General features: G+C 41.8%; 4 protein-coding genes across 4 annotated transcripts in view; 3 read left to right on the top strand and 1 right to left on the bottom strand.

The window, feature by feature from the left end:
* Window positions 1-26,322, top strand: part of LOC135708738 (golgin subfamily A member 6-like protein 22) — a 422,081-nt gene that overhangs the window by 140,844 nt on the left and 254,915 nt on the right. The window lies entirely within an intron of this gene.
* On the bottom strand, window positions 225-1,141 carry LOC135708770 (uncharacterized). Its single transcript, XM_065230912.1, has 2 exons — window positions 722-1,141; window positions 225-664 (listed from the first exon to the last, which is right to left on the bottom strand). The coding sequence occupies exons 1-2, from the start codon at window positions 1,117-1,119 to the stop codon at window positions 253-255; spliced, it is 810 nt and encodes a 269-aa protein (XP_065086984.1). The 5' UTR covers window positions 1,120-1,141; the 3' UTR covers window positions 225-252.
* Window positions 2,637-14,992, top strand: LOC135708735 (3'-5' RNA helicase YTHDC2-like). Its single transcript, XM_065230845.1, has 7 exons — window positions 2,637-2,790; window positions 2,883-3,085; window positions 10,436-11,590; window positions 11,652-12,835; window positions 12,896-14,008; window positions 14,072-14,214; window positions 14,275-14,992. Exons 2-7 carry the CDS (start codon window positions 2,890-2,892, stop codon window positions 14,378-14,380), a joined length of 3,897 nt encoding a protein of 1,298 aa, XP_065086917.1. The 5' UTR covers window positions 2,637-2,790; window positions 2,883-2,889; the 3' UTR covers window positions 14,381-14,992.
* nmdyn-D6 lies at window positions 15,380-25,364 on the top strand. Its single transcript, XM_065230911.1, has 3 exons — window positions 15,380-15,619; window positions 15,683-15,843; window positions 25,135-25,364. Exons 1-3 carry the CDS (start codon window positions 15,408-15,410, stop codon window positions 25,245-25,247), a joined length of 486 nt encoding a protein of 161 aa, XP_065086983.1. The 5' UTR covers window positions 15,380-15,407; the 3' UTR covers window positions 25,248-25,364.

Raw genomic sequence — 26,322 nt, 5'->3', positions numbered from 1 at the left:
CAATATGGAACTAATGTTTCTAATTTGTAAAAAGTGCAGCGAATAAATTTAATCTTTACATTATACTATCAAAGATACCCCGTTTTACGGTACAACAAACTTCCAATCATCTTTCCTCACAAAAAAAAAAACTAAGGTGATAATAGGGTTCATAAGTCAGAAATCTATAGAACGGCCATGTTCTTTCATAATTCAGGTTGATTTAATTTTTCAATTATAAATAATTCATTATTTGACTAGATATTGATCACACTAGGAGGCTCTTACTGCCATTTCTGGATTCCATTCGTCAAGTAGCGACACCATCATTTTCCACATGATGTTCTTTTCGGGATCATCCACTAGTACCAGTTTCAAACTCGGTAACCGATAGAGGCAGTGCAACCCCCTATCAGTGACAGCCGTTCCCCGCAGATTCAGCACTTCCAATGCGGGGAAGGAGTTGCCGGAGACTCGATCCAAATACCAATCGTCAAACTTGGCTACATTTTCAAACGACAAATGCTTGAGATAACGCAACCGGCGTATATTTTCCAGGCCTTCGTAGAACAGGTTCATGTTGTCACACTTGACTTCCTCTAGCACTAAGTTTGGTATGTAGTGTCTTGGTAAATTGTAGTCCTCGTCCTTGTCCATCTTCATCCATTCCTTTTGACCTCGGAACCTTCATTAAGGAAAGAGTAATGTAATGGCTTAGGCAGAAGTTGTTGTAAGTTCTTACCTTACGGATCCACCTCTGTGCACGACGAAATGTGCCGTTGCCAGATCCTCGCCAAGAGTGGCATGTCTTTCCGGGATAAACTTTTGCATATGCGCTTCCGTTCCATCCTTACGGCTGTTCCACCACTTCTTGATCCCTGACGGGGACAGATCGATGGGCTGCTGCATCATTTCAATCAGTTCCGAATTCCGGTTGCTTGATTCGAAAAGCTTGAAGCCACTCTGGAAGGAATCGGGACGATCACTGTAAGGTGTGCGCCACTGGAGTTTCTCCTTGTCCTTGTCGATTTTGCCTTTGATATTGGACAATTTCGGATTTTTAAGATCATCTTGATTGAATCGACGTGCACTGGTGACTAGTGAGCGAAAGAAAATACGATTTTGATGGAAATTCAACATTTTTGATTGAATAACAGTCGCACGCACGCAATCTAAACAAACTAAAATCGTAGTTTGTGAATATCGTGCAAGAGTTTGCTTTCTTGTTGTGACAGCAAAAACGCATTGAAAATTGCCTCGTGGGTGTGTGCAGGGTGGCCAGACCTACCGATTTATCGGTAGTCCTACCGATTTTCGGGGTGCCTACCGATTCACAGACGAAAGGTTCAAAACTACCGATTTTTCACTTTTCCTACCGAGAATCACAGATTTTTAGATTATAAATTAAAAAATTGATTTCGACACGTTTAAAGCAGAAGATCTGAAGGACAGTGTATTGTTCTGGAGCACAGAGTCATCCCCCCCCCCGGCTCACAAAAGTTTCAAGTATCGGGAAAGCCTTCCCGCATAAACGCGAACCATAAATTGACCTTACCTAAAATGGTTAAAAATTGTTTATAATCCCTGCTAAACTTTAACTGAAATGGTTATGGAACTTTACATGAACGTTTAATGATAAAGTTTCAACCTTATGTATTATGGTTTTTTGGAACTGGACCTTACAAATAATGGGTTGTTAAGAACCATTACCGTTCCAAATTCTTGTTTTCTCCATACATTTTCGGAAAGAGAACTATATTAGAACCTTTTAAATTATGGTTTGAGAACTTTAATGGTAATGGTTATGGTAGTCAGTAAGGTCCACGAATGGTTTTGTAACATCGATCAACTTTATGTGGAATATATCACGAATTGGTTGCCTATAATTTACTGATTACCAATTCACGATATATTCCACGTAAAGTTGAGCGATAATACAAAACCATTAATGGACCTTACTGACTACCATAACCATTACCATTAATGTTCTCAAATCATAAGTAAAAACGTTCTTATATAGTTCTCTTTCTGAAAATGTATGGAGAAAACAAGAATTTGGAATGGTAATGGTTCTTAACAACCCATTATTTGTAAGGTCCAGTTCCAAAAAACCATAATACATAAGGTTGAAACTTCATCATTAAACGTTCATGTAAAGTTACATAACCATTTCAGTTAAAGTTTAGCAGGGATTATAAACAATTTTTAACCATTTTAGGTAAGGTCAATTTATGGTTCCCGTTTATGCGGGTTCTTAAGTCGACCTACCGATAACTACCGATAAAAGTTTTGAGAAGCTACCGATAATGAAAAAAATAATCTGGCCACTCTGGGTGTGTGTCGGAACTCATTAGGCCTGTGCCGATGTCGTACAGCCATTAGGGCGGTACGATGAACGATGTTAGAGTTTGATGTGCCTAATACAATTTACATGCAATATTAGTTGCACCATTTTTAATTTTTAACGCTTGCAATAATAAATACGTAAAGAGAAATTTGAGACTTACATTTTATTGCATAAAATCAACATTTTTATACAGTTTCAACCTTCCATTATATCAGTCTTGATCGGGTGAGTTCCCTGCGTGCGAAAGACGTTGCTTGGTGAGTGGTTGTAGGTTTTTCCCCTTCACCCGCTTGGTGTGCAATAATACTTTTGACAGGCGAACGAAAAATTTGGTGGGCTCTCCTTCGAAAAGGTGGAAAAATCGTCATCTGCGTATTGAATGGTGAATTTTGGAATAGTTTCTACCCTGGAGCAGGATAATTTCTAGCATATTTTCCGCGGCAACCATTCCGCCAGCAGCCGAGGTAAGTTTTAACGTGGGAACCTATCGGAAACAAGACTAAAATTGATCAAATATTTCTTGCATTCTGCGGGGTGAAAAAATCAACTAAAACAGCTCCAACATGGCCGGCCGAGGAAAAACCAACATAAACATTGAGGAGGATGTTCGCATCGCCATTCACTACATGATCGACAAGTTTGTGCAGGACGAGAAGCTGAACGAGTTTGACTTTCCGGCCTCGTTTACCCGGGAGCACCGGGCCTACATCCATGATTACGTGAAGAACAAATCGCTCAAGTCCAGATCCCACGGGAAAGGTGAGTGAACTTCTACTTTTACCTCTACCAGCTACAACTTGCAATGCAATCATCTGGCTGCGGAGAATGCATACAAAAAAAAAACGATGCCTCTCCCTTTTGCTCTCGTGTACTATACACGCAAGCAACGTTGGCTACCTACATATCAGTTTGCCACTAGCCACTTGTAATTTGCGCTTCCAGCTGGTTGAATTCAGCTTTGGATTTTTCTCTGCGCACTTTGGATATGCACGGGAGGCTTTCCGTGAGTGGTGGGGGCAATTGTGATTAAGTTTATTTAACAGTTCATTGCATTAATCAAGTAATTTGGTGAGATATTTAACGGAATAGGTACATAATGGAACTGTGATCACTTCGATGAATTGGATGGTTATTGAATGTTTACTAAACTGTAGTGAGATTCTAATTACAGGATGTCGATTGACTTTTAAATCTGGGATTATCAGGATTCATGGATTATGAATAAAGGATACATCTTTGAAAGCAAAAAAAAATACCCCATATCCCGCTTATATCTCAGAGGAACTAGGTTTGTGAGAGCATGTTAGACGCATGAAGTTTAAAGAACCTAGAATTAAAGTTTCTGCAAGTTTGCTAGATATAAAGCAACATATTTGGAAAGCCTCCTAAATAAAGCTAAATAATAATAATAATAGCAACATATTTCAATAAGAATTTCATGCTGAAGTTTTGGTGTAATTTACGGACAGATTATAAAATAAAGGGAAAGTTGTGTCTCTCATTTCAAGGGATGTCAGAATATGTAGTTTTTGTTTTATTGTTTTATTGTTGTTTTACATCAACAGGCTGGATGAAGCCCCAATGATGTTAACCTTATCAACTATGGTAAAAAAATACATTCAAGCATGGTCATAACATAAAAAAAAACATTAAAAAACATATACCTTATAGTCAGTTACTCCTGCCGGCGAAAAACAGAAGAAAACTTTCGACGAAGCGCATCACGGGAGAGATGAAAGTCGAAAACAGATGCAACTCTGTTGAATGTGCTCTACAGTCCGCAAATCGCACCGCACGCTCCATAATTTGTGCGACGTAGAGGCAGTCTTAGCATAAGGTTATTACGAAGACAACGGTTAGGGCTCTGCTTGTATGTCTTCTAGTCCGGAGAAGTTCTAGGTCGATAAGTTGACAACGGCTTTCGTAACTGAGTAATCGAAACGGATCATTCCAAGGCAATCTACGCAACGCAAAACGAAGAAAGCGACGTTGAACAGATTCAATTCTCTCGGCACCGTTGTTGTAGTTTGAACAATACTCAGGCGTCGGTCGAACAAGTGAACAATAGAGAGATTTTAGACAGTAGATATCAGTGAAGTTTTTAGCTATCCTTAAAATGAACCCTAAAGTTCTTGACGCCTTATCAACAACATATGCAATGTGTTGCTTGAATGAAAGCTGCGAATCCAAGATCACACCCAAGTCTTTCACGTGATTCACGCGTTCGATTGTCGAGCCAAGCAGGTCATAGCTAAATATTATCGGTTGTTGTTTTCGTGAGAACGTAATAGCGGAGTATTTGGCTGGGTTCACTACCATTCTGTTTAACCTGCACCAACTAGCGAATACATTCAGTTGACGTTGAAGAAAGTGACAGTCAGCAATGGAGCAGATTCTTAGGAAGATTTTGAGGTCCTCTGCATATGATAACCGAGGAGCTTCGATGATCAGATGCACGTCGTTGAAGTACTGTATAAAAATTAACGGTCCCATGTGGCTTCCCTGAGGTATACCTGATGTGGCGAAGAAGCTAGCTGATCTGCAATTTCCTATGGCAACCTTTAGTTGCCGACCGGTAAGATATGATCGAAACCAACTCAGAAGATTACCGCATACACCGAGCCTGCCGAGTTTAGAAATCGCAATAGCATGGTTCAACTTGTCGAATGCTGCGGATATGTCTGAATAAATAACGTCCGTTTGAACCCGATCCGACATGCTTTCGGTTATATACGATGTGAGACACAGCAGATTGGTGGTTGTAGAGCGGCCTACAGTAAACCCATGTTGATCAGCACTCAAATACTGCTTGCAATGGGACAGCAACGGTTCCATAATCACTAGCTCGTATAGCTTCGAAATGGCACTTAACGATGTAATTCCTCGATAGTTATCCACAGCCCATTTCCTTCCTTTTTTGTGGCCGGGAAACATGTGCGCAAATTTCCAGCAAGATGGAAATATGCCACCTGAGAGAGACATTCGGAACAGGCGAAGAAGTGGAATTAACAAGCTAGCAATATGTCTCTTAAAAATACAGATGGAACTCCTTCAGGTCCAGGATTGAAGGATGACTTGAGCAGAGTCGCGGCCTTAGAAATCATTTCTGCATTAACATCAATTGCACCCAGCGTTTGATCGTTTACTGGAATGTTCCTGGCAGCCAGGTTAATATGGTCGTCAGTTAGTATCTCATTAGTGAATACACTGGCAAACTTTTCGGAAAAAAAGGTGGCTATATCCTGAACAGTGGCAGCAACTTCTCCGTTGAATTCCATAGACGATGGGAGGCCGGATTCCCTGCGTTGCTCGTTCACGTAGTTCCAAAAGGATTTCGGGTGTAGCTTAAGTTTGCGCTGGATGCCTCGTTGGAAACTTGAAAAGCATTCACGACTGACTCGCTGGTACATGTGATTCAGCCTCACATAATGTAGTTTCAGAGGAAGCGTACGATACTTCGTAAATCTTCTCAATGCTGCTCTATTGATTGATTTCAACCTACGTAGCTCTCTCGTCTGCCAGGGAGGGTGAGACACTTTGTGGTGAGTTCTTTTCGGGACGTGTCTGTCATGAAATATGCCAAGACATGTGAAAAGGTTTGCGCTGCAGCCTCAACGTCATCTGGATCAAGGATGTTCTCCCATACCATGCTAGACAATACATCTATGATGCTACGGTGGTCAGTTTTACGGAAGTCATAAGAAACCGTAGCAGGATAGTCGTCAAAATCACGCCGAGTTTTTCCTCAACAGTGACAGTTAGAGGAGGGTGATGTGGAGCTAGCTTAGTTAGTGCACAAGGAGCCGAGGAAATTGATGGAGCCCTGTCCTGTGTGCTCACGAAGCAGAGGTCCAAACTACGACCATTTTCGTTAACTACATGGTTAATTTGAGAAAGCGTCGCTCCGCTGTAGTTGTCGAGAAGGCTAATAGCTCCTGCGTGAAATGTAGAGCCATCAGGATCTGGGTACAGGACTCCGCTATGAGATGGACTCCACGAAACGCCTGGCAGATTGAAGTCACCAAAAATGAATATCTCATCAACTGGAGTAGCACTTTCGACAACTGTGAAAACTGACCGACAGTGAGTATCGATGAGTTCATTGTCGCGGACTCGATCAGGTGGAATGTACAGAGCGCATAGAAATAGTGAGCGATCACCCAGATTGATGGCTGTCCAAACCTGCTCCACATAGTTCCATGAATCGTTCTCGATAGCCTTTGCCTCCAACCTGCTACGGACAGCTACAAGGACACCTCCACCAGTAGATTTACGGCTGTTGTTAGGATTCCGATCGCAACGAAAGACCTCGTAGTCAGGACCGAAAACTTGACTGGAAAGCGTTTTACACGAACTTGTGCCTGCACTCAATTTAGTATTCCTTGAAGCACATTAATTGAGAGCAGGCAATGTATGAATTTAATAATTGTGTAAACCAGGAAATTGCGCGAAAAATTTCAACCCGAAAGATTTTCTAAACCGGACCGGGAATCTAACTTGCCACCTCCGGTTTTGTAATAATTTGCCCTAGTGAGGGCTAGCTGAGGCCTCCAAAAATAAGCGATATTCAGAGTCTTTTAGAAGAACTTCAGTCCTGAGCTAGTACCGAGATTTTCTAGATCACAGAAAAATTCCGCGGACTTCTGAAGGAGTTGTAGAGCTAGGAACAAACTCTACAATTCCTTCAGAAGTCCGCGGAATTTCTCTGTAATCTAGAAAATCTCGGTACTAGCTACCATCGGTACTCTGAAAATCGCTTATTTTTGGAGGCCTCAGCTAGCCCTGACTTAAAAAGCATTAGAAGATTTAACAGGATACTTAAAATAACTAGAATAAACCCACCTGAGTGTGAATGTTGTGGCACCGTCATCAACGTTAGTCATATCTTTAAGATACTGGATTGCAGGAAATAGCAAGATGCTCGTACAAATTGAAACATTGACTGTTAATGTCTTCAAGCAGGTCTTCGTAACAATGAGACATATTAACTTTCCTAGAAGGTACAAATTTGATGCACTTTATTCATGTATTTGTTTGTACGATATTTCGCGGTAGACCATTTCGCAGAGTTCGAGTAGGCGAAATATCTCGTTGCAATTTCATTTGATGGATCGTTAAAATCTGAATTAAACAATTTTTGGAAGAATTTTGCTTCTTTTAACACTAACGTGCTTTGCGTGTTTCGACCCTAAAAGTTGAAATTGCTTCCATTTGGTCAGTTTTCGACTATCAAATATAGAAAGCTGCAACTGACATCCCGGGAAACAAGTTCTGGAAAATTTGCCAATTATCTCATTTTCTGATTCTCATGTATCTGGTGTGATTTCTTGGGAAACAGTTATTTTTTTTTAAATATGATAAACGTACATTTTAAAAAATAGACCAAGAGGCAAGTGAAACCATTTTGGGGAAACTTGATTTATAAATTATACTTTCCTAGGGAAATTGACATAAAAAACCTTCCATGAGTATAGGGTGTCTCAGAAAGTATAAGCACAGTTTATTATTGGTTAATGAAATCACATTTTAATTTAATATATTTTCTCCCTATAGTATTCTCCTACAGTTGGATGAAAATAATCCGCAGTTCCTGTATACCAAGGAGCGAACTTTTAATTTGACGCTGCCTTAGGGATAATTTTGGTCACTTTCGTCCAGTGTTTTTCAAATTCTTCGATTGAATTCGCTGCCTTAAAGTGGTTCCATAGATATCCCTTGGAAAGTGCCCAAAAAGTTTCGATTGACTGGACCTCCGGACAATTCGGATGATTCATCTCTTTTGGCACGTATTGCACTATGTTTGCTTGGTACAAACCAAGCTACCGTGTCTGTCGAGTAGTGCATTGACACCAAATCGGACCAAAATAGTACTTGGCCATCATGTTGATCATGGGTTGGATCATGGGTCGCAGGCGCCGATTCAAACACTCCCGAACGTAAATTTCAGTGTTCATTGTCTCTTTCGTCACAAACAGCTTGGACAACTTGCCACACTCACATATAGCTTGCCAAACAATGACCAAATTTTTCGGTAAAAATTGACTTATCGGCATCGTCTACTTCTTGAACATCACGGACTGTGTAGTATTGGTTTCCCGGAAGCGTCTTGTAGTCAAATTTGACGTATGTTTCATAGTCCATGATAACACACGCCAATTTTACACAAAGCAGGCTATCATAAGCTGCCGAGCCCTCTGTTTGACGGATGCGGCTTGTTTCTGACTCCATTTCGGCTTATTCTGCTTCTTGAACGTTTTCAGCTCGTTTCTTGCCTTGGCACGTTGGACGTTACTCTTCGATGTTCTCAGTTTTTTGGCCAAATGTCGAACAGAGCCACTTTTGTTATTGAAGAAAGCTTGGTGATTTTCTGGTCCACTTTTCGGTCCATCGGTCCCTGTTTACGGCCTGATTTCGATGTGTCCTCGAAGGTAACTTCTTCACCGAACTTCTGGATGGCGGTTTGGACTGCTCCGATACGTACTTCCTCTATTTTCGCCAAGGGCCTGTTAAAATATTATGTAGGTAACGCAAAAAAGTGGTGTTTTGACCAACCTCTTGTCACGTACTTTTCCTATACCTAATACATGATAGTTAACGCACTTCCAGACTACCCCTACCCCCTCTTGCGTTACGTAATATTTGAATGGGACCCAACTTCCTTACTGATAAGTTGGAAATAGCACACCATTTGTGCACGATCTGTTTGCGCTTTTCCGGGGAAATGCCTCCCCGCATTTTGATGATTTTGTAAAAAAATCCACTTTGCGCACACAAACTTGTTGAGCAATAAGTAAACAACAACACACATCGATGAACAGCTGATAAACTTCATCGAGGTAAAAATGGCAGCGAGTAGAGAGTGTGCTTATATTTTCTGGGACACCCTATAGTACGTAGTTAGATGATAACTCCTGAAAAAGGTGAACACTAATTAAGGGGAAGTTCAATTCTAGATGAACATTTCAAACGGTCCTATTTTTTCTTTCGTTAATAATAAGCTGCAAAATATTTCCCTGTTGTATTTGACGTTTGGACGCCAGATAAGAACCTCCTTTATCAAAATACAGTCAACTCTCCACAATGCGATGTCCACTAACTCGCTATCGAATTACAGAACTATAATAAACATGAATTTCATGGCTCCTGTGATAGGGATTTTGTATGGGATTGTTATACTATAACTCGATGATCCTAGTTGAAGAGAGTTCACTGTATGTGGTAACAATAACGCGAAATCTGTTTGCACTTAGGACCTAATGCAATGTTCAGCTTGAAGTATCATCATAATATCATAAAGGTTACTCTAAGACGAGAAGGTCCCGAAGAAACGTGCTCAACTTTTTGGCTCAGCTCTGGTACTATCATCGGTCCCAAGCTAATCGATGCACCCCTAGAAACATAGCAAAATCCACGAACCCCTCATTTTATCTGTCAAACTTTCATAGCGAATCAAAACAAACATAGTGTAGTACTAGAATTTCGACTGGAATGGGGAACGTTAATCGATTTGCTTGGGACCAGTAGGCTAGTCAATTGCTTATTGCTTATCACATATTAGCTTATTGCGTACTCTCAACTTAGTGTTCTAAGTAGATACACTTCCACAGTAATTAAATGAGAGCTGTGGCCAGTACAACCACACTCTATGCCCAGGCACAAATTTACCAAACAGAACAATTCCTAGACCGGACCGGGAATCGAATCTAGCCTCCTCTAGCATGGTCTTGCTTTGTACCTGCGCCTTTATCGTCTGAGCAAAGGAAGGCCTGAACTATCGTATCACAATTTACTCTCAAATTCACTCACTGCAAGTAGATTCTTACTTAATGTTTCATTCATACGAGCATTCATATTCATATATTCGTTCTCTCATGTCGGTAAGCTCCAACTCGGATTAACTTTTAATACCATCCCTGTTTGGATGATTTTCAAAATGATTCATTAGGTCATTTTCATTAACTGAATTCTGTTTTTAAACGGAAATACTGTTTTTGTGTTTTTGAAAAATGCTGTTCGTCTCCTTTCCCTTTAACCCCTATATATGTAGACAATAGCTAAGTAATGAGGGTTGTTGATTTATGCAAATGTAAATTAATCTTCCACCCATAGGCAACCAACGCTACCTGACGATCTACAAATCGAACATCCTCTCCCTGATCCACGACGATGCCAGTCTGGACATCAGTGAAAACTCGCAGAAGACGATTGAACTGATACTAAAGAAGCAGGGCCCGTTCCAGAAGGAGGTAGCCGATTCCTTCGCCCGGCGCAAGTTGTACCCAAGCCTCACGTCGTACAGCCTGAACCTGGGATCACCGAGCAATTCCGTCAAATGCATCCCACCTCCGACGAATTCCAACCTGCAGGTCATCCAAGAACGGCTTCGATTGCCGATTGCTCCCTATCGGGATGCGATTATGAACTGCTTGACGCAGAATCAGGTTATGATCATCTCGGGTAGCACCGGGTCCGGCAAGACTACACAGATCCCACAGTTCATTCTCGAGTCCAGTACACAGCAGGGCGAGGCATGCCGCATTATTTGTACCCAACCGAGACGGCTTTCGGCGATTACCGTAGCTGATCGTGTGAGCTACGAGCGGAATGAACAACTCGGGCAAACCATTGGCTATCAGATCCGACTCGAAAGTCGGCTGAGTCCGATTACTAACCTTGTCTTCTGCACAAACGGCGTTCTCCTGCGGTGTCTGATGGGCAAGAATTCCACCAGTATTCTGAACGACGTGACCCACATCATAGTGGACGAAGTTCATGAACGCGATCAGTATTCGGACTTTCTGCTGATCTCGCTGAAGGAGAAAGTCCTGCAGCATACGAACATCAAAATAATTCTCATGTCTGCTACGATTGAATCGAACACATTTTCGCGCTACTTCAACAACTGTCCACTGATTGAAATTCCCGGACGGCTATTCCCCATCGAAAGCAACTTCCTGGAGGATGTCCTCTTTCGAGTCGATCGTTACAATGCTAAGATCGACGAGGTGAAACGACAGTTCAAAAGCACACCTGACTTTGCCAGATCTATGGTACAGAACCATCATCGGTCGGAGGTAGTCAATACAGCCAACATGGATGACGAGACGATCCTGCTGATGAACGACATCCTGGAGTTGTGCTGGATCGAAAACAATCCGGACGACTTTAACCATTTCTTCTATCTGGTCGAGGACGAAAATAATCCCATTAATTTCCAGCATACGGAGACGAAGATGACGGCCATGATGATTGCGTCTGCCAAAGGTATGTGTAAGGAGTTGTGACTGGTGAGGAATTTGAGTGATGTTTTTTTTTTTTATTGCAGGGTATACAAACGTGGTGAAGAGGTTGTTGGACATGGGGGCGGATCCGATGATCAAGGGCAAGCACAATTTCACCGCGCTAGATTGGTCAGTCAGCATCAACGGGTACAATGCATGTTCACAGCTGTTGGAAATAGCGTCTAACCCGCAACAGCAACAGCTTCAACAGCATCAGCTTCAACAGCAGCAGCAGCAGCAACAAGTTCAACAAATGCAAACTCCTCCCAGACAGTTGGCCAAGGTTCTGCTCGATGTGTACCACAGCACGGTGAATGATGAAAAGATAGACCATCGTTTAATTTTGGACATCATCAAGTACATCTGCACGAAATTGGCTCCGGGAGCGATTCTCGTGTTCCTCCCCGGTTACGACGATATTCTGGAGCAATATGAGACGCTAAACTGCGGCTTGGGTGGAACCACAAACTTTCGAATCTACATGTTGCATAGTAATATGCAAACGAACGATCAGAATGCAGTGTTCAAACCGGTTCCGCCGAATACAAGAAAGATCATTCTCTCTACGAATATCGCCGAAACTTCGATTACCATCGATGACGTCGTGTACGTCATTGACAGTGGAAAGGTAAAGCAGAAGCACTACGATTCGGTGACATCGACGACCTCGTTGACGGCCACGTGGATTTCACAGGCCTGTGCCACACAACGAGCAGGACGAGCGGGTCGAACGCAGCCCGGTGTATGTTTTCGGTTGTTCACCCGCCAGAGGTTCGAAGCGATGGACAAATTCACGCTGCCGGAGATTCTACGAGTTCCGCTAACGGAGATTTGTCTGCAGACGTCGATCATTGCCAGTCACACCTCGATCTTGAACTTCCTGAGCAAAGCCATACAGCCACCGTCCACGATGAGCATCAAGCAGAGCATCAAATTGCTGCAGAAACTGGGTGCACTGGATGACGATGAAAACCTCACGGAGCTAGGGTTGATCTTGGCTGATTTGCCAGTGGATGCCCGGTTTGGAAAGATACTGCTTTATGGGATATTTTTAAAATGCATCGATCCTGTGCTGACGATCGTCAGTGCACTCAGCGTGAACGATCCTTTCGTGCTGCCCACGACTGCCCTGGACAAGGATAAAGCGGCTAAACTGAAGCGGGACATGGCGGAGGATTCGTACAGCGATTGTTTGTGTCTGCTGCGGGCGTTTCAAAAGTGGAATGAGGTGAGTTGAACTGTACGGTTGGGTCTTCTTAAATTAATTGAAGTTTATTCCGTGATTCAGTTAAAACCATCGATGAAGGAGCGTCAGTTCTGTAATCGTTTCTTCCTCAACTCGGGCACGATGGATACTATTAGTAGCTTGCGGGGTAAGATTCTCGGTCATCTACGTTCGGTAGGGTTGGTGAAGAGCTACGGTGCCGGCAATATCCAAGATCTGAATCAGAATTCGGACAACTGGGCCGTGGTAAAGGCGTGTCTCGTGGCCGGTCTCTATCCTAACGTTTGTCGCGTCGATAAGGAGAATGCCACGATTAAAACCCGTATCGATAAGAAGATAAGTCCTCACCCGAGCTCGGTCATCAGAGATAAATCGTTGAAGAAAAACAAGGAAAGCATTTTGTCACTTCCCTCGGAATGGATCGTATTCGAGGAGAAGACCCGAGCGGGAATACACTGCCTGATCAAGTGCAATACGGTTGTGGCACCGGTGACGATCGCCCTGTTTTGCGGTCCACTGTTCCTGAACGATGAAGAATCGCTCATTTCCTGGAAGGATCTGGACGAATCAAATTCGGACAACGACGAACATGACATGTCCGACAAGAGCAAGTTGGTCCTGGACGATTGGATCAACTTTGCTGTGGACAACAAGTTTGGCACCTCGGTGTTTCATTTTCGGCATAAGCTGAGTGCTCTCTTCCTCAAGTTCATCACCCATCCGAGATCATATCAGCCGAACGCAAACGACTTGTACCTGTTGAATACGGTGGCCCAGCTGCTGAAGGACGAGGACCGTCACCTCGGATTCGCCGGCCACAGTAACATTGGCCAGAAGCCACGACCTGTGATACAGAACCACCTGAATGTGAATGGTGGCGCGGGGAATGCATTCAATTTCTCACCGAACGATTTCAAACTGGCTGCCAGCAACAGCAACGGCAACGGTAACAATAATAACAACAGCAACAAACATCATAACCGCCACCAGCAGCAGCACCACCACCACGGTGGAGGCGGAAAGCAGAACACCCACAACAACCGAAAGGGGGAACCCAAGACCAGATATTTTATAGTGCACGCAGCATCCGTAATGCAAATCCAACTGGCGGCCGAGAATCCCGATGTTTGGGGCTTCACGTCGTCGTTGCATCCGAAGCTTAACAAACTGTTGAAGGTTTGTAGTAAACATTATCAATACAATGGCCTGGCTATAATTCACACCTACTGCTCTTTTCAGAAACAACATAATCTCAACATCATCCTGTTTTTCCACATATCACAAGGCAAATGCTTCTTCGGAGCAGGTCGACTGGCATTGGTCGCCAACCGGACTCATCTGAATCTGTTTTCCAGGAACTCAGTCTCATTTGAAACGTTAAGGTAAGCATAAGTTCGTTTCGTAGATTAAACGACATTTTGTCACTACTGTCCCTCTTTCAGTACCTTCGAGAAAAGCTTCATGCGGGGAAGAGTTCTGGAGGAGTACCTCGACGGGGAGGAACTGTCGCCCTCGAGCGGCCAGGAGCTGATGGAATTTTTCAAGTAGATCTTGAATCAGCCCCCTCTCAAATCATAGCTTGATCTGAATGGCTACAAACACAAAGAGAAAAGGTTGCAATGATGTTCAAATTTCAGCGCAGTTTGAATGTGAACAAAACAAAACACGTAATTTTATCACAGAAGGTATATTATATGGTAAAACAAGGTAAAATTTTCCCATTCGCAACAAAACAGAAACAAAGTTATAAAAGTAAATATTAGAGACTAAAAGAAGAGACAAGAATAAGATAGCAAACCATTGTAGTAGACCCGAGTTCATACTTGATCGGTACCAGAAGCATACCATTCTCTTTCCTTCTATGAATATCTTGTTTGGCTTGTTGTATCTCAAGTCGAGAGTGCAGTGAACATAAAACGAATAAACTGGATAATTATTCGGTCTGAAATCCCATTCAAGATAACTAGATTACCTAAAGAACACTGCGGATTAAATGCAATTCTTCAACGGCAAACGGAATATTGCAATCTTCGAAAACCAGAATACAAAGAATAAGCTGCAAATGTACTGTTTAATTTAAATTAAATTAAATTGTAAAAGTGGAATAAAGCTGAAAACTTTTAAAGTTATCAATGTGAAAGAATGAACAAGTTAAAATAACTCGTATTTTCTTGAGTGAAAGAAATCCTTACCTAGGCTTATCAGTTGACAAACTTTTCTTTAGGTCAAGGAAGCGGTTTTTGAGAGAATGTACGCAGAGAGAATGCACAGAGAGAGAGAGAGAAGAAGAAAATGAGAGTAGTTTACTCACTCTCTGTTTTGATTTTGCGGGTCGTCCACGGTTGACGTTACCCACGTGTACTCAAGTATGTTATTCATACTATGTACTCTAACAAATAAATTTAAACACTGCTTGATATCTTAAGCTTTAACTTTGTTGTATAACCATTTCACAATTGTTACGTCATTTGCGCGGCATCACATTCTGACAGATAGGGTGTAAACAAACTTCGATTGCATAAACATTCACTTCGTTTCGCGTAGCAATCCTACAGTGGTACATCACAGAATAATCATGAGTGGAAGTGCATTTACGTTGGCCATTTTCAAGCCGCATCTGCTGAAAAATCCCGTGGCCTACGGTGCGGTGGAGAGGTTGATCGAATCCAGTGGGATTCGGATTGTCACGAGGAAGCAGGTTCGGCTCACGCAACCGGAGGCGGAACGGTTCTACCAGGATCATCGAGGGAAGTTTTTCTACCAGAGGTTGATTTCGCTGATGACAAGGTGAGATTATTTGTGATTTTGGGAACTAGATTTTGTTTTTGATTATCAATTATTGGATTTCAGTGGTCCGCTCGAAGTGTTGGTGCTTTCGGGGGAGAATGTGATAACCCGGTGGCGAGAGCTGATGGGTCCCACCAAGGTATTCAAGGCGGTTTATTCCCAACCAGAGTGCATACGGAGTTTGTACGGACTGACGGATACGAGGAATGCTAGCCACGGCTCAGGTATGTTCAATTGTCTTGTTTTGTTTATTTGTTATGTTTGCATCAACAGACTAGAAATGTATTAATATGTCTTAAATTTTACACTTAGCTGTTGGGTGTCAAGCGCCTTCGGTCAGCAAAAAAGGCAGAGAATCTTCGGGGAAACATATTCCGTGTCAAGTGGAAATCGAACATCGACGCTACTCGGTTGAACACTCGCTGCAAGCCGTAGATAGCGCTCCCTAAGCTATAATTAGTTGAGTGGAAGTCTCAGCATAAGACTGTTGCGTAGTGATCGAGGTTGAACATTAATGTTCACTCGTTGCAGAATTGCTTCGCAGTCGATTCTTCTTTGCAGAGTATCGGCGACGGTTAAGGCTCTGAAAACATCTCTTCGGATACCGTAAGGGCTCGACATTGATCAATTGGCAGCGATTCTCGTAGCTTGGAAGACGAAGTGGGTCTCCAAGGCAGCTTACGGAGCGCGAAGCGAAGAAAACGTCGTTGCACAGATTCAATTCGCTCGGCCCCATTATTGTAGTTCGGGCTCCAGACTGCAGAGAAGTATTCCAACGTAGATCGTACAAGAGAGCAATACAGCGATTTCAAGCAGTAAATGTCTGTGAAGTTTTTAGTAATCTTGAAGACAAAGCCAAGAGTTTTGGACGCTTTGTCGACGACATACGATATATGCTGTGAGTATGTTAGCTTTGTGTCTAGAAAAACGCCTAAGTCTTTCACGCAATGCACCCGTGCCTAGTAGTTTGTAGTTGAAAATAATCGGTTGTTTCTTGCGTGAGAAAGTAATGACTGTACACTTAGCTGGGTTGACCACCAGTCGGTTTAGACTACACCAGTCAGTAAAGATGTCAATCTGATTTTGGAGAGAACGGCAGTCGGCGAGTGAGCGGATGCGTAGAAAAACTTTCAGATCTTCTGCAAACGATAATCGTGGCCCTGTGATAACATGGTGAACATCGTCGAAGTAAAGGAGAAATACCAATGGTCCCAGATGGCTACCCTGAGGTATACCGAACTTTGCGCAGAAGCTTGCTGAGCGACAAGTACCCAAAGTTACTGTCAGTTGGCGCTCCGTGAGGTATGAACAAAACCATCTCAAAAGATTTCCACCGATCCCTAGCCTATCAAGCTTAGTGATCGCAATTTCGTGGTTCAGCTTATCGAAGGCTGCCGTAAGATCTGCTGGAATATGCAGCGCAGTGGATCTAAAAGACAAGTGATGTTCTTTTTAAGAATAATCGACTGAACACCATCGGGTCCAGCCTTAGCTGAAGTCTTAAGTTTAGATGCTGCTCTATAAATCGTATCTGTAGTGGCTTCGACCATGCTGAGCCTTTGGTTGACCAAAGGAACATTACTGACCGCGGAAGTAATGAGATTAGCGGAGAGTTGCTCGTCTTCAAACACACTAGCAAATTCGGCTGAGAACAGATTGCAAATGTCTTGTTGATTACCAGCAGTTTCACCATTCAAAATCATGGAAGAGGGTAAGCAGACTTTCCTGCGTTGCTCATTTGCGCAGTTCCAGAAGGATTTCGAGTGTGATTTTAGCCGCCGTTGAATCCTCCTTTGAAAGCGTTGAAAACAGAGATGACTTAACCGCTTATACTCGAGGTTGAGTCTGACATAGTATCATTTCAGCGGCAGTGTGCGGAGTTTAGTAAATCTTCTTAGAGCAGCCTTCTTAGTTCTTTTCAACGAGCGAAGATCTTTCGTCATCCACGGGACGCGAGAGGCGACATGATTTATCTTTTGGAAACGTGTCTGTTAATGACATATGCCTAGACGTAGAAAAGGTTTGTGCAGCAATGTTGACATCTACAGGATCTAGAATATGCTCCCAATCTAGGTTAGACAGCACATGGACAATACTACGACGGTCAGCTCTACGTAAGTCATATGACACAGCGTTTGAAGTGCTGGTAAAATCATGGACAATATTATTTTTGATCACGATAACTAAAGCAGGGTGATGATGCACTTCCTTGACTAAAGGTTCGGGAGAGGACAGGAGCTGTATCACGAGCACTCACAAAGCAGAGATCCAGGGTGCGGTTGTTTTCATTCCATAGGCCATTGATTTGTGACAGAATTGCGGTACTATGGATAGTTCCTTCGTGGAAAGATGAACGCTCGGGATCAGGACAAAAGAAACCACTATAGGATGCAATGTCCGGTAGGTTAAAATCGCCAAGAACAATAACTTCGTCGGAAGGGCCTGCTTTGTCTGAAGCGACCAAGACGGATCGACAATGTGCGTCAATAAGCTCCAAGTCACGGGTTCGATCTGGATGGATGTTCACTGCACAGAGAAGCAATTGACGATCACCAAGTTGAATAACCACCCACACTTGTTCAACCGTGTTCCAGGAATCGTCCTCGATAACTTCTGCTTTCAGCTTGGAATTAACTGCGATAAGGACGCCGCCCCCAGTAGTTTTCCTACTATTATTCGTGTTTCGATCGCAGCGAAATATTTCGTAGCCAGCATCAAAGACATAGTTTGAAATGGTTCGATAATTGAGCCAGGTTTCGGTCAAAACTAAAATGTCATAACAGTGATCCATGAAGGCCGTTCATACCGCCAACGTTCTGATAGTAAATCATTATGTCCGACCTCCGCTGTTCGGGAACAATGGAAGGTTCAGCGTGTAGTTGCATTTGGGAGCTGGTAAATGTCACTTGACGGAGGAAGGATGTTGGAGTAGGGCCGCTGGAAACCAAGATACTTTCAAGCGATAATATATTCGTCGGTTGATCATACTTGCCAACTACAGACAGCTCTCCACAACTCAATATTGAAGAAACCAGTTTTTGCAGAGGAATATCGAATGTTTTGATCTGCTGTAATATCTGAAATTATTTCAACACATCAATTCCAAAAATTGTTCGAGAATGCAAAAAAATCACGCAATAAGACTGTCAATTTTCAAAATGTAATATGTCTCAAATGTGTCAGATTATGTGTCATTATCGGCTTTGGTCACTTACCACAAGGACGCCTGAAACAATGTTGAATATGTCTACATTTGTAAAAGACGTTTAATATAATCGTCAATCATTGAAAAAAGCTCATGAGATTTGATCAACTCGCCTAACGGGTTTTGCTGGAAAGTGTGCTCTAAGGCTACGCAGAACAAACGTCTTTCTTGAAGGCAATCTTCCAGGGCATCTTAGTATACTAAAAGATTTTCTCATAGTAGTAATGAACGAAGACTAAATCTAGATATACCGTATAAAATTGTTAAAGCTAACCGCGAATATGGGAATTAGGAGTGCCAATTATTCCACCATGATCAATTATTTTCTACACATGATTCAAAAATGAATGACACTGGAGCTGAGATCACAGACCAGGGCTTAACGTTTCAATACCAATAGGAAGCTGGACAACTGTTTTTCTTTCAAAAATATACGCTGTCTTAGAGTGTGTATACATTTGTCTAAAAAGGAATTCTATGCTGATTTACTCGCAAGACAAGGCTCAAGTATCCAATTTATAGGATCAGAACCTTTCTGTTGGGTATCTAAAGACTGACTAAAAGTAAATGGGTACGCCTCTCGCGCGCCGCTAGCACGCCTCTAGAGTTGGGAATCGAAAATCTTTGACAGGGGTATGTTTTCACTTCTATAGAGAACGACTGGTGCAAGTTTGATCAAAGTAGTCGATCGCGTTCAGAAATAACGTCAAATGGAACTCGAAAAAAGAAAACATATTGTGCACAAACACCTGGATAATCCGGAGTGGTCCGGTTTCAAGCTGGCTAAAGTGCTGAAGATGCCGAAAACAACAGTTCGTCGAGTGTTCCAAACCTACAAGGAAACTCTGAGTGTAGCGGACCTACGAAAAAACCGAACCAGATATCTCAGCTGTGCAGCAAGGTGTTCAGGTGCGTTAAAGCCAACCCCGGTCTTTCGATCCGAGATGTGGCCAGAAGGTACAACGCCAACTTTCAAATGGTGCGGAACATCCTTGCCAGGGAAGGCTACAAGTCGTACAAAGCCAGTAAACATCCGAACCGGCACATGAAGTAGAATTCCGTGGCCAAAAAACGTGCAAGGCTCTTGTACGACCGTGTTTTGACGAAATAGAAATCGGGTGACTTGACTAGCCTATTGGTCCCAAGCAAACGATTAACGTACCCCATTCTAGTCGAAATTCTAGTACTACACTATGTTTGTTTTGATTCGCTATGACAGTTTGACAGATAAAATGAGGGGTTAGTGGATATTCCTATGTTTCGAGGGGTGAATCGATTAGCTTGGGACCGAAGAGAGTACCAGAGCTGAGCCAAAAAGTTGAGCACGTTTCTTCGATTTTAATTCAGCCTTAGTTTGAATAATTGTTGTACGTTAACCACGTTAACCTTTGTTCAGCTTTTAAACATCAAATAGTAATATAAATTTTAAGCCTTTAGCTTTACGTTGATGCTGACAAATTGGATTTTAATATTTATATTGAGATTATAAGGCTTAAAATTTGCTTTGCAAATCGCTTCGAACCGGCAGTCTGGTTTACAGGCAAAAACCCATACCTACTGGACCACAGAAGCATATGTGTTGCAAAAGGTATGATCATTAACTTGAAGTACGTCAAATTTAAGTTGAATAATAGCAACCGGAAGCTCATTTTCAACTGCAGTTAACACAATGTGGACACAAGTGCGCGATTTATTTCGATGGTCATTTGGATCCTATTTTAGTGCCATAATTGAGTTATATTTTTGGGATGCGGTCTGAAAATGCATTGCAATTTAAAGTGGTGAGCAATCAAAACACAGGAATACAAATATTAATACTTTCGACCTCGCTTCCGACGTCGTCTCAGTCCACTTCTACCTGAATATATTTCTTAAAAGCTCGCCTTTCTTGTCGCTACTGCTGGTTCTGCTTGGAATTAGTAAGGTAGTTTTTGAATGTAGAAGAACTAAAATGCCGCAAATGCAACGCGTGGCACTGACGACATTCAACAATATTGTGCAATAGAATCATATTCATATAGGGTAAACGCTCCTATAGTTGCGGTACGTTAGAAGCGTTAGGTTCCTATAGTTGTGTATTGAGTCTCCATACACAACTATAGGAACCTAACGCTTCTAACGTACCGCTACTATAGGAGCGTTTACCCTATCAGGCTATCAACATAAAGGGTGTCCCATATCAAATTGCATCACGGAAAAAAACACTGTAGAAAATTACCCATTGGGTATTTTCTCTTGAAAATTTGGGTAGAAGTAGTTTGGAGTGTATTGTTTACACTGTATTTTTATCGCTGTCAGGTTTTCGATAGTTGGAAAAAATGCACGGCGAATGAGAACGACCCAAATTTGAGTTTAGTTCACTCATAATCGCGAAAAGTGCAGGAACTCAGCGATGAGTAAAATTTGTCTCATGTTTTCCCAGGTTTTTCTAGGTTTTTCCAGGGAAAAATTCCCGAATTTGAGAAAAGTAAAGATTGGATTCACTCAGTCTATTGGTACTACTCCGAGGCTGAATAAAATTTTCGTCGATTTCCTCATTTTCCGGCAGATTTTTTAGGTTTTCCACATGAAACCATGAGACAAATTTACTCATCGCTGAGTTCCTGCACGTTTGGCGATTATGAGTGAATTAAACTCGAATTTGGGTCGTTCTCATTCGCTTCCTCAGATTTGACCTCCTTGAGATGCTTCCGTTCTGTCTGCTTCATAATAGCCCAATATTTTTCGATGGGCCTTAGTTCCGGTGCGTTGGGGAGGGGGGGGGGGGGTACGAAAGTTACTCCGTTGGCTTCGTACTACTCCAGGATAACATTTAAATAGTGGCACGAAGCTATATCCGGCCAGAAGATCGTAGGGCCCTCGTGTTGCTTCAACAGAGAAAGCAGACGCTTCTGTAGACGCTCCTTGAGGTAGATCTCCCCGTTCACAGCCCCGGTAGTCACGAACGGCGCACTTCGTTTGCCACATGAGCAGATCGCTTGCCAAATCATGTATTTCTTGGCACACTTTGAAAGTTTATGCTTGACGTAAGTCTCATAATCCATGATGAGGCAATGAGGTTTCATCAGCATCTGGATGTACAGTTTCCGGACCCGTGACTTTCCCACCGTATTTTGCTGTTTGTCACGATTTGGAGCATTCTGCACTTTGTATCCGTACAGTACTGTAGTGAACAAGTCCTGTGTACGTGCTAACTTCGTAACAATCGTCAACAGAATGATCTTCGTTTGTTCTCATGCTCGACGCGAAACCCTAATCGGCGATTGATCCTGATTTGTTATCTCTGTCTAGCCTCTATATAACATTCCCTCTAATGTAAACCGGGCTGAACACATCATATGCATATTTCGCTCCGAAAGTAGACGCACTCGCAAAGCGCGAGACTGTCATTCTCGTTGCTTTCGATGTTTAGTACGGATAAGTCGGTGTTATCATTTACTTGGCCATTTATTCATTTTTATCAACACACTTAAGCATATCTAGTGAATTTATTTACAACATCTACCATATCCACTACAAGTACCTGAACGAAAGACTTGGACAGATTCAACTTTTTGGTCACATCCCTGACCCAAGCATTGTGATTCCGCTTAAACGCTTTCAAAACACACTTGTGATCCTGATCACTAATCGAACATCCATTCTGACCTCATTTCTCCTTCCATTCGATGCTCAGAGTTTCGTAGTAACGTTCAATCACACGACTCACCGTTGACTGCACGATTCCGAGTTGTTTTCCGATGTCCCGATGAGAGAGTTGAGGATTTTCCAATTCTCGACGTTGCTTTTCGAGTGACGCCATTTTTTCAACTTTCGAAAAACTGACAGCGATATAAATACAGTGTAAACAATACACTCTAAGCTACTTCTACCCAAAATTTTCAAGAGAAAATACAAAAATACAAAATATTAAATGAGTATCTTGAACTAATTTTTTTTTAAATTATTCAAACTTCTCAAAAAATGGGTATTTTCAAAAAACAAAAAGTGGGTACTTTTTCCCCATTTGAGAAAATGTCTTCTGCAAAAAAGAATGTGTAAAAATATTCTTTCAATCAATGTCAACACATCTCTGACGAAGTGAAGACCCGAAGTGTTTAAAAAATTTTAATTCGCGAAACGAGTATTGCCTGTTTCATTCGAGACAAAACTCACCGAAACCATTTCAAAAATCGTCGCAATAGGAATCAAAATCATGATGAACATGTATTTTAAAAATGTGTTCCGTTTTAGGCTAGCGAAGAACTCGAAAAGGGAAAAGCGGACCTGTGCGATGGGGAGCATCTCTCGCGGACCGACCAGCAGTGAACTGGACCGAGTTCTAAAAGTGTTCTTTCGCAAGAACAACTTTATGAGGCAACTCGGATAAATGATAATTATTGTGCTTATATACAATAAAGAGTATGACGTGTTTCAATTATTTAGGATTCTTTATAGGATTTAATTGGTTTAAGGACGGGTAGCCCCATGAAGCAAAACACAAACCATTAAAATTGGTACTTTTTACTCATATACAGAAACAAGAAGGGTATTTTTTTTGACGTATTCATCAAATACTCATTAATGAGTAAAGTCTGTTTTATTTATTTCATGAGTCCAGCCACTGTTCTTCAAAATGGGTATTGTTTACTCTTCAATAGTTTCTTTTACGTTAGCATGTTCTTACTGTTCAGCTTGAATTGTTACTTGGGATGTGTATTTCTAGAAATATGTTTTAATATTTTTGCTTAAAATACACTTTGAAAAGGATTCTAACGTCTAATTCATGGTCAGGGAACCCAAGTTTATACGTACTATAAATGTATTGGATAGATTTTTGAAGGGTTGATCAATTTCACATATTTTTTGTTTTAGATTTCAAAAATTTCCTAAAAATAAACAAAAAATTTAACATGATAAATTATTATGTAGAACGATAGATTCCTCGTAGCTACAGGTTTCATTACCATTGGAAATGGTCGGTGTCCTTTTTGTAGAAATTTATTTCGATATTTGCGTCATACCGTTTTTCTACTACCTACACGCAGGCATGGACAATCATTTACATTCATTTCATGCATTCATTTACATTCATTTGCCTCTAACTTTTTTCATCAATAGCATTCCACAAAATGATGTAGAGAGCTTTAGTAGGTTTTGTTATTAGCTACAACTTTTACCTGTAATTCAAATCTGTATCTCTTATGCATCACGAATCAGAGCGGGCAGAACTCGTTACTGTTTTTCAGTGAATGTAAAATACATTCACTGAAAAACAGTAGTGGATTCCGTTTGCTCTGGTTCGTCATGCATAAGAGATACGGATTTGAGTTGTTAACAAAAGTTGTAGCTAATAGCAAAATCTACAAAAGCTCCATACAACTTTTTGCGGAATTCTGTTGATGAAAAAAGCTAGGGGCAAATGAATGTAAATGAATGCACGAAATGAATGCAAATGATTTTCCATGCCTGCCTACAAGCCTCAAAACTATCATAATACACTGGAGTCGCTTTTTACGCGGTTTTTTTTTACACGGTTTTTTTTTACGCGGTTTTTTTTACGCGGATTTCGGAATTTACGCGGTTTTTTTTTACGCGGATTCCGGAATTTACGCGGTTTTTTTTTTACGCGGATTTTGGTTTTTTTTTACGCGGATTTCAGAATTTACGCGGTATATCGCTTTTTACGCGTTTTTTTCTTACACGGTTTTTTTTTACTCGGTTTTTTTTTACGCGGATTTCGGAATTTACGCGGTTTTTTTTTACGCGGATTCCGGAATTTACGCGGTTTTTTTTTACGCGGGACATATCACCCGCGTAAAAAGCGACTCCAGTGTAAAACTGTTCATCCAGCTATACATGAAAGCCTTATTTTACCATATTAAAAAAAAACATCAAGTTGGCGCCAAAGTATCGAACGAAAACCATTTCTGCTTCATGCTTTCATGTAAATCGTCCCATTTATGAGACGGCACTAAGTTCATAAATTTGCCGTCATTAACAGTAGCAACAATGTTCGAATAAACAACCTCAGGCTTTTACCGAAATTATGCATGCGCCGCTCCTAAATTCCCTATTGAGCAGTAGTTTCCGGTCCACTGCGCCGCTTCAACTCTAACCACCATCGCAACATTGTGGCCAATCCTAAAATGAAATATTAAGTACAGGTACATGCATACGGACGTCGAAAACCGGTGACAATAACAACATTGTAGCACACGTTTTATCACTCAACTCAGAATGATCATTTCGCTCCCGCCACATAATTTGGCACCATTAATAAACGGTCATTATCCTTAAGTTTGTGTGGTTTTTCTCTTTTTATTTTCAGATTCGGTATCCTCTTTCTTAACCGAGGCAGCATTATTCTTCCCGAATCAGGAGTTTCCAACCGATAATTGCGAGTCAAACTCCAATCAGCAGAATCGACAAAATACCAGTTAGGACACGAAGGTGTGGAGTTCCCGTGTGGTTAAATCCAAAGATTGTGTTGCATTTATTCTTCGGACAGTAGATGTTTGTTTGTTTCGATGAATTCAGCTTAGTACGTAGCAAAAATGTTGAATAATAAACTTTCCTTGCGCTGTAATAATAAACCTTCGACTCGTATCACGTTGTTTCGTTTCTCATGAATGGCGATGTTGACGACGATGGGACGGTCCGGACAGAATGTTGTATGAAAAAGTGAAATTTAACACCTTCTGTGTATAGTTACAGTGCCTTCATTGTTTTTAAGACGCCTGACCGTTTGGGTCAAATTTTGCAGCGATCGTGCCCACGTTACCTCCCTATATATGGGGGCAATAAAAAAAAAAACATGCAAATCGAAACATGATAGCTATTTTCCCCTAACGGATGAACACATTAACCGTCACGTCAGCTCATTTTTCATTTCTTTTCGGGTCGCTTAATGCAAGTGAATTAGTTTTATTTTCAATAAATCTTTACCGGATGAGCAGCAACAGAGACATGCTGCTCTTGAAATGAAGCCCAGGCAGGTTCGTATAATTATTCCAAGTGGTAACACGTTCCACGCCATTAAGTCGAGCTCGAGAGTAAAAAAAAAAACTAAGATATCATCCTGAAGCATCTACAAAAAGCGTCCATCATCATCACCATTGTGGGGCTACCGTTTGGCCGACGTCAGCAGTTAAACTACCAAATACTCGCAACGCTTCCACACGGTTTAAAGTTCAAAAAACCGCTCGCGCGTGCGAAAGTATCTAATAATCATCGGCAGCAATCCGCTCCCACACTTAGCTTAGCCCCACATGCATGCATAGCTATATCTAGATGGACATGTTTCGAGCTACCGCGCCGCTGCTGCTGCTGCTGCTGGCTATGAAAGCCTTGCTTATTAGATGATAAATGTTTGAACGCCACAGCAACGGGCACCGATTGACCCGTGCCCAATATCTTGAGAGCAGTGCGCTCTCGCGTGCCTCCCATCAACCGGACTCTACTTCACTCTAGGAGGAGGGCTGGGGAGGGCAAGTAGAGAGAAGAGGCTATAACAACC

This window comes from Ochlerotatus camptorhynchus, unplaced genomic scaffold, assembly GCF_037179485.1.
Source record: "Ochlerotatus camptorhynchus isolate MF236.1 unplaced genomic scaffold, CSIRO-AGI_Acam_v1.1 ptg000334l, whole genome shotgun sequence".
Taxonomy (NCBI): domain Eukaryota; kingdom Metazoa; phylum Arthropoda; class Insecta; order Diptera; family Culicidae; genus Ochlerotatus; species Ochlerotatus camptorhynchus.
Note: the sequence above shows the minus strand (reverse complement) of the source record. Positions and strands in the feature narration are given on the sequence as shown.

Excerpts from the sequence above, each read along its gene's own strand:
- nmdyn-D6 (XM_065230911.1), top strand. The coding sequence starts at position 15,408 with ATGAGTGGAAGTGCATTTACGTTGGCCATTTTCAAGCCGCATCTGCTG. Across the intron at positions 15,620-15,682 it reads TTGATTTCGCTGATGACAAG|TGGTCCGCTCGAAGTGTTGG; the intron begins GTGAGATTATTT and ends ATTGGATTTCAG. Across the intron at positions 15,844-25,134 it reads GAATGCTAGCCACGGCTCAG|ATTCGGTATCCTCTTTCTTA; the intron begins GTATGTTCAATT and ends TTTTATTTTCAG.
- LOC135708770 (XM_065230912.1), bottom strand. The coding sequence starts at position 1,119 with ATGTTGAATTTCCATCAAAATCGTATTTTCTTTCGCTCACTAGTCACC. Across the intron at positions 665-721 it reads CACAGAGGTGGATCCGTAAG|GTTCCGAGGTCAAAAGGAAT; the intron begins GTAAGAACTTAC and ends TCCTTAATGAAG.
- LOC135708735 (XM_065230845.1), top strand. The coding sequence starts at position 2,890 with ATGGCCGGCCGAGGAAAAACCAACATAAACATTGAGGAGGATGTTCGC. Across the intron at positions 12,836-12,895 it reads CGTTTCAAAAGTGGAATGAG|TTAAAACCATCGATGAAGGA; the intron begins GTGAGTTGAACT and ends TCCGTGATTCAG. Across the intron at positions 14,215-14,274 it reads GTCTCATTTGAAACGTTAAG|TACCTTCGAGAAAAGCTTCA; the intron begins GTAAGCATAAGT and ends TCCCTCTTTCAG.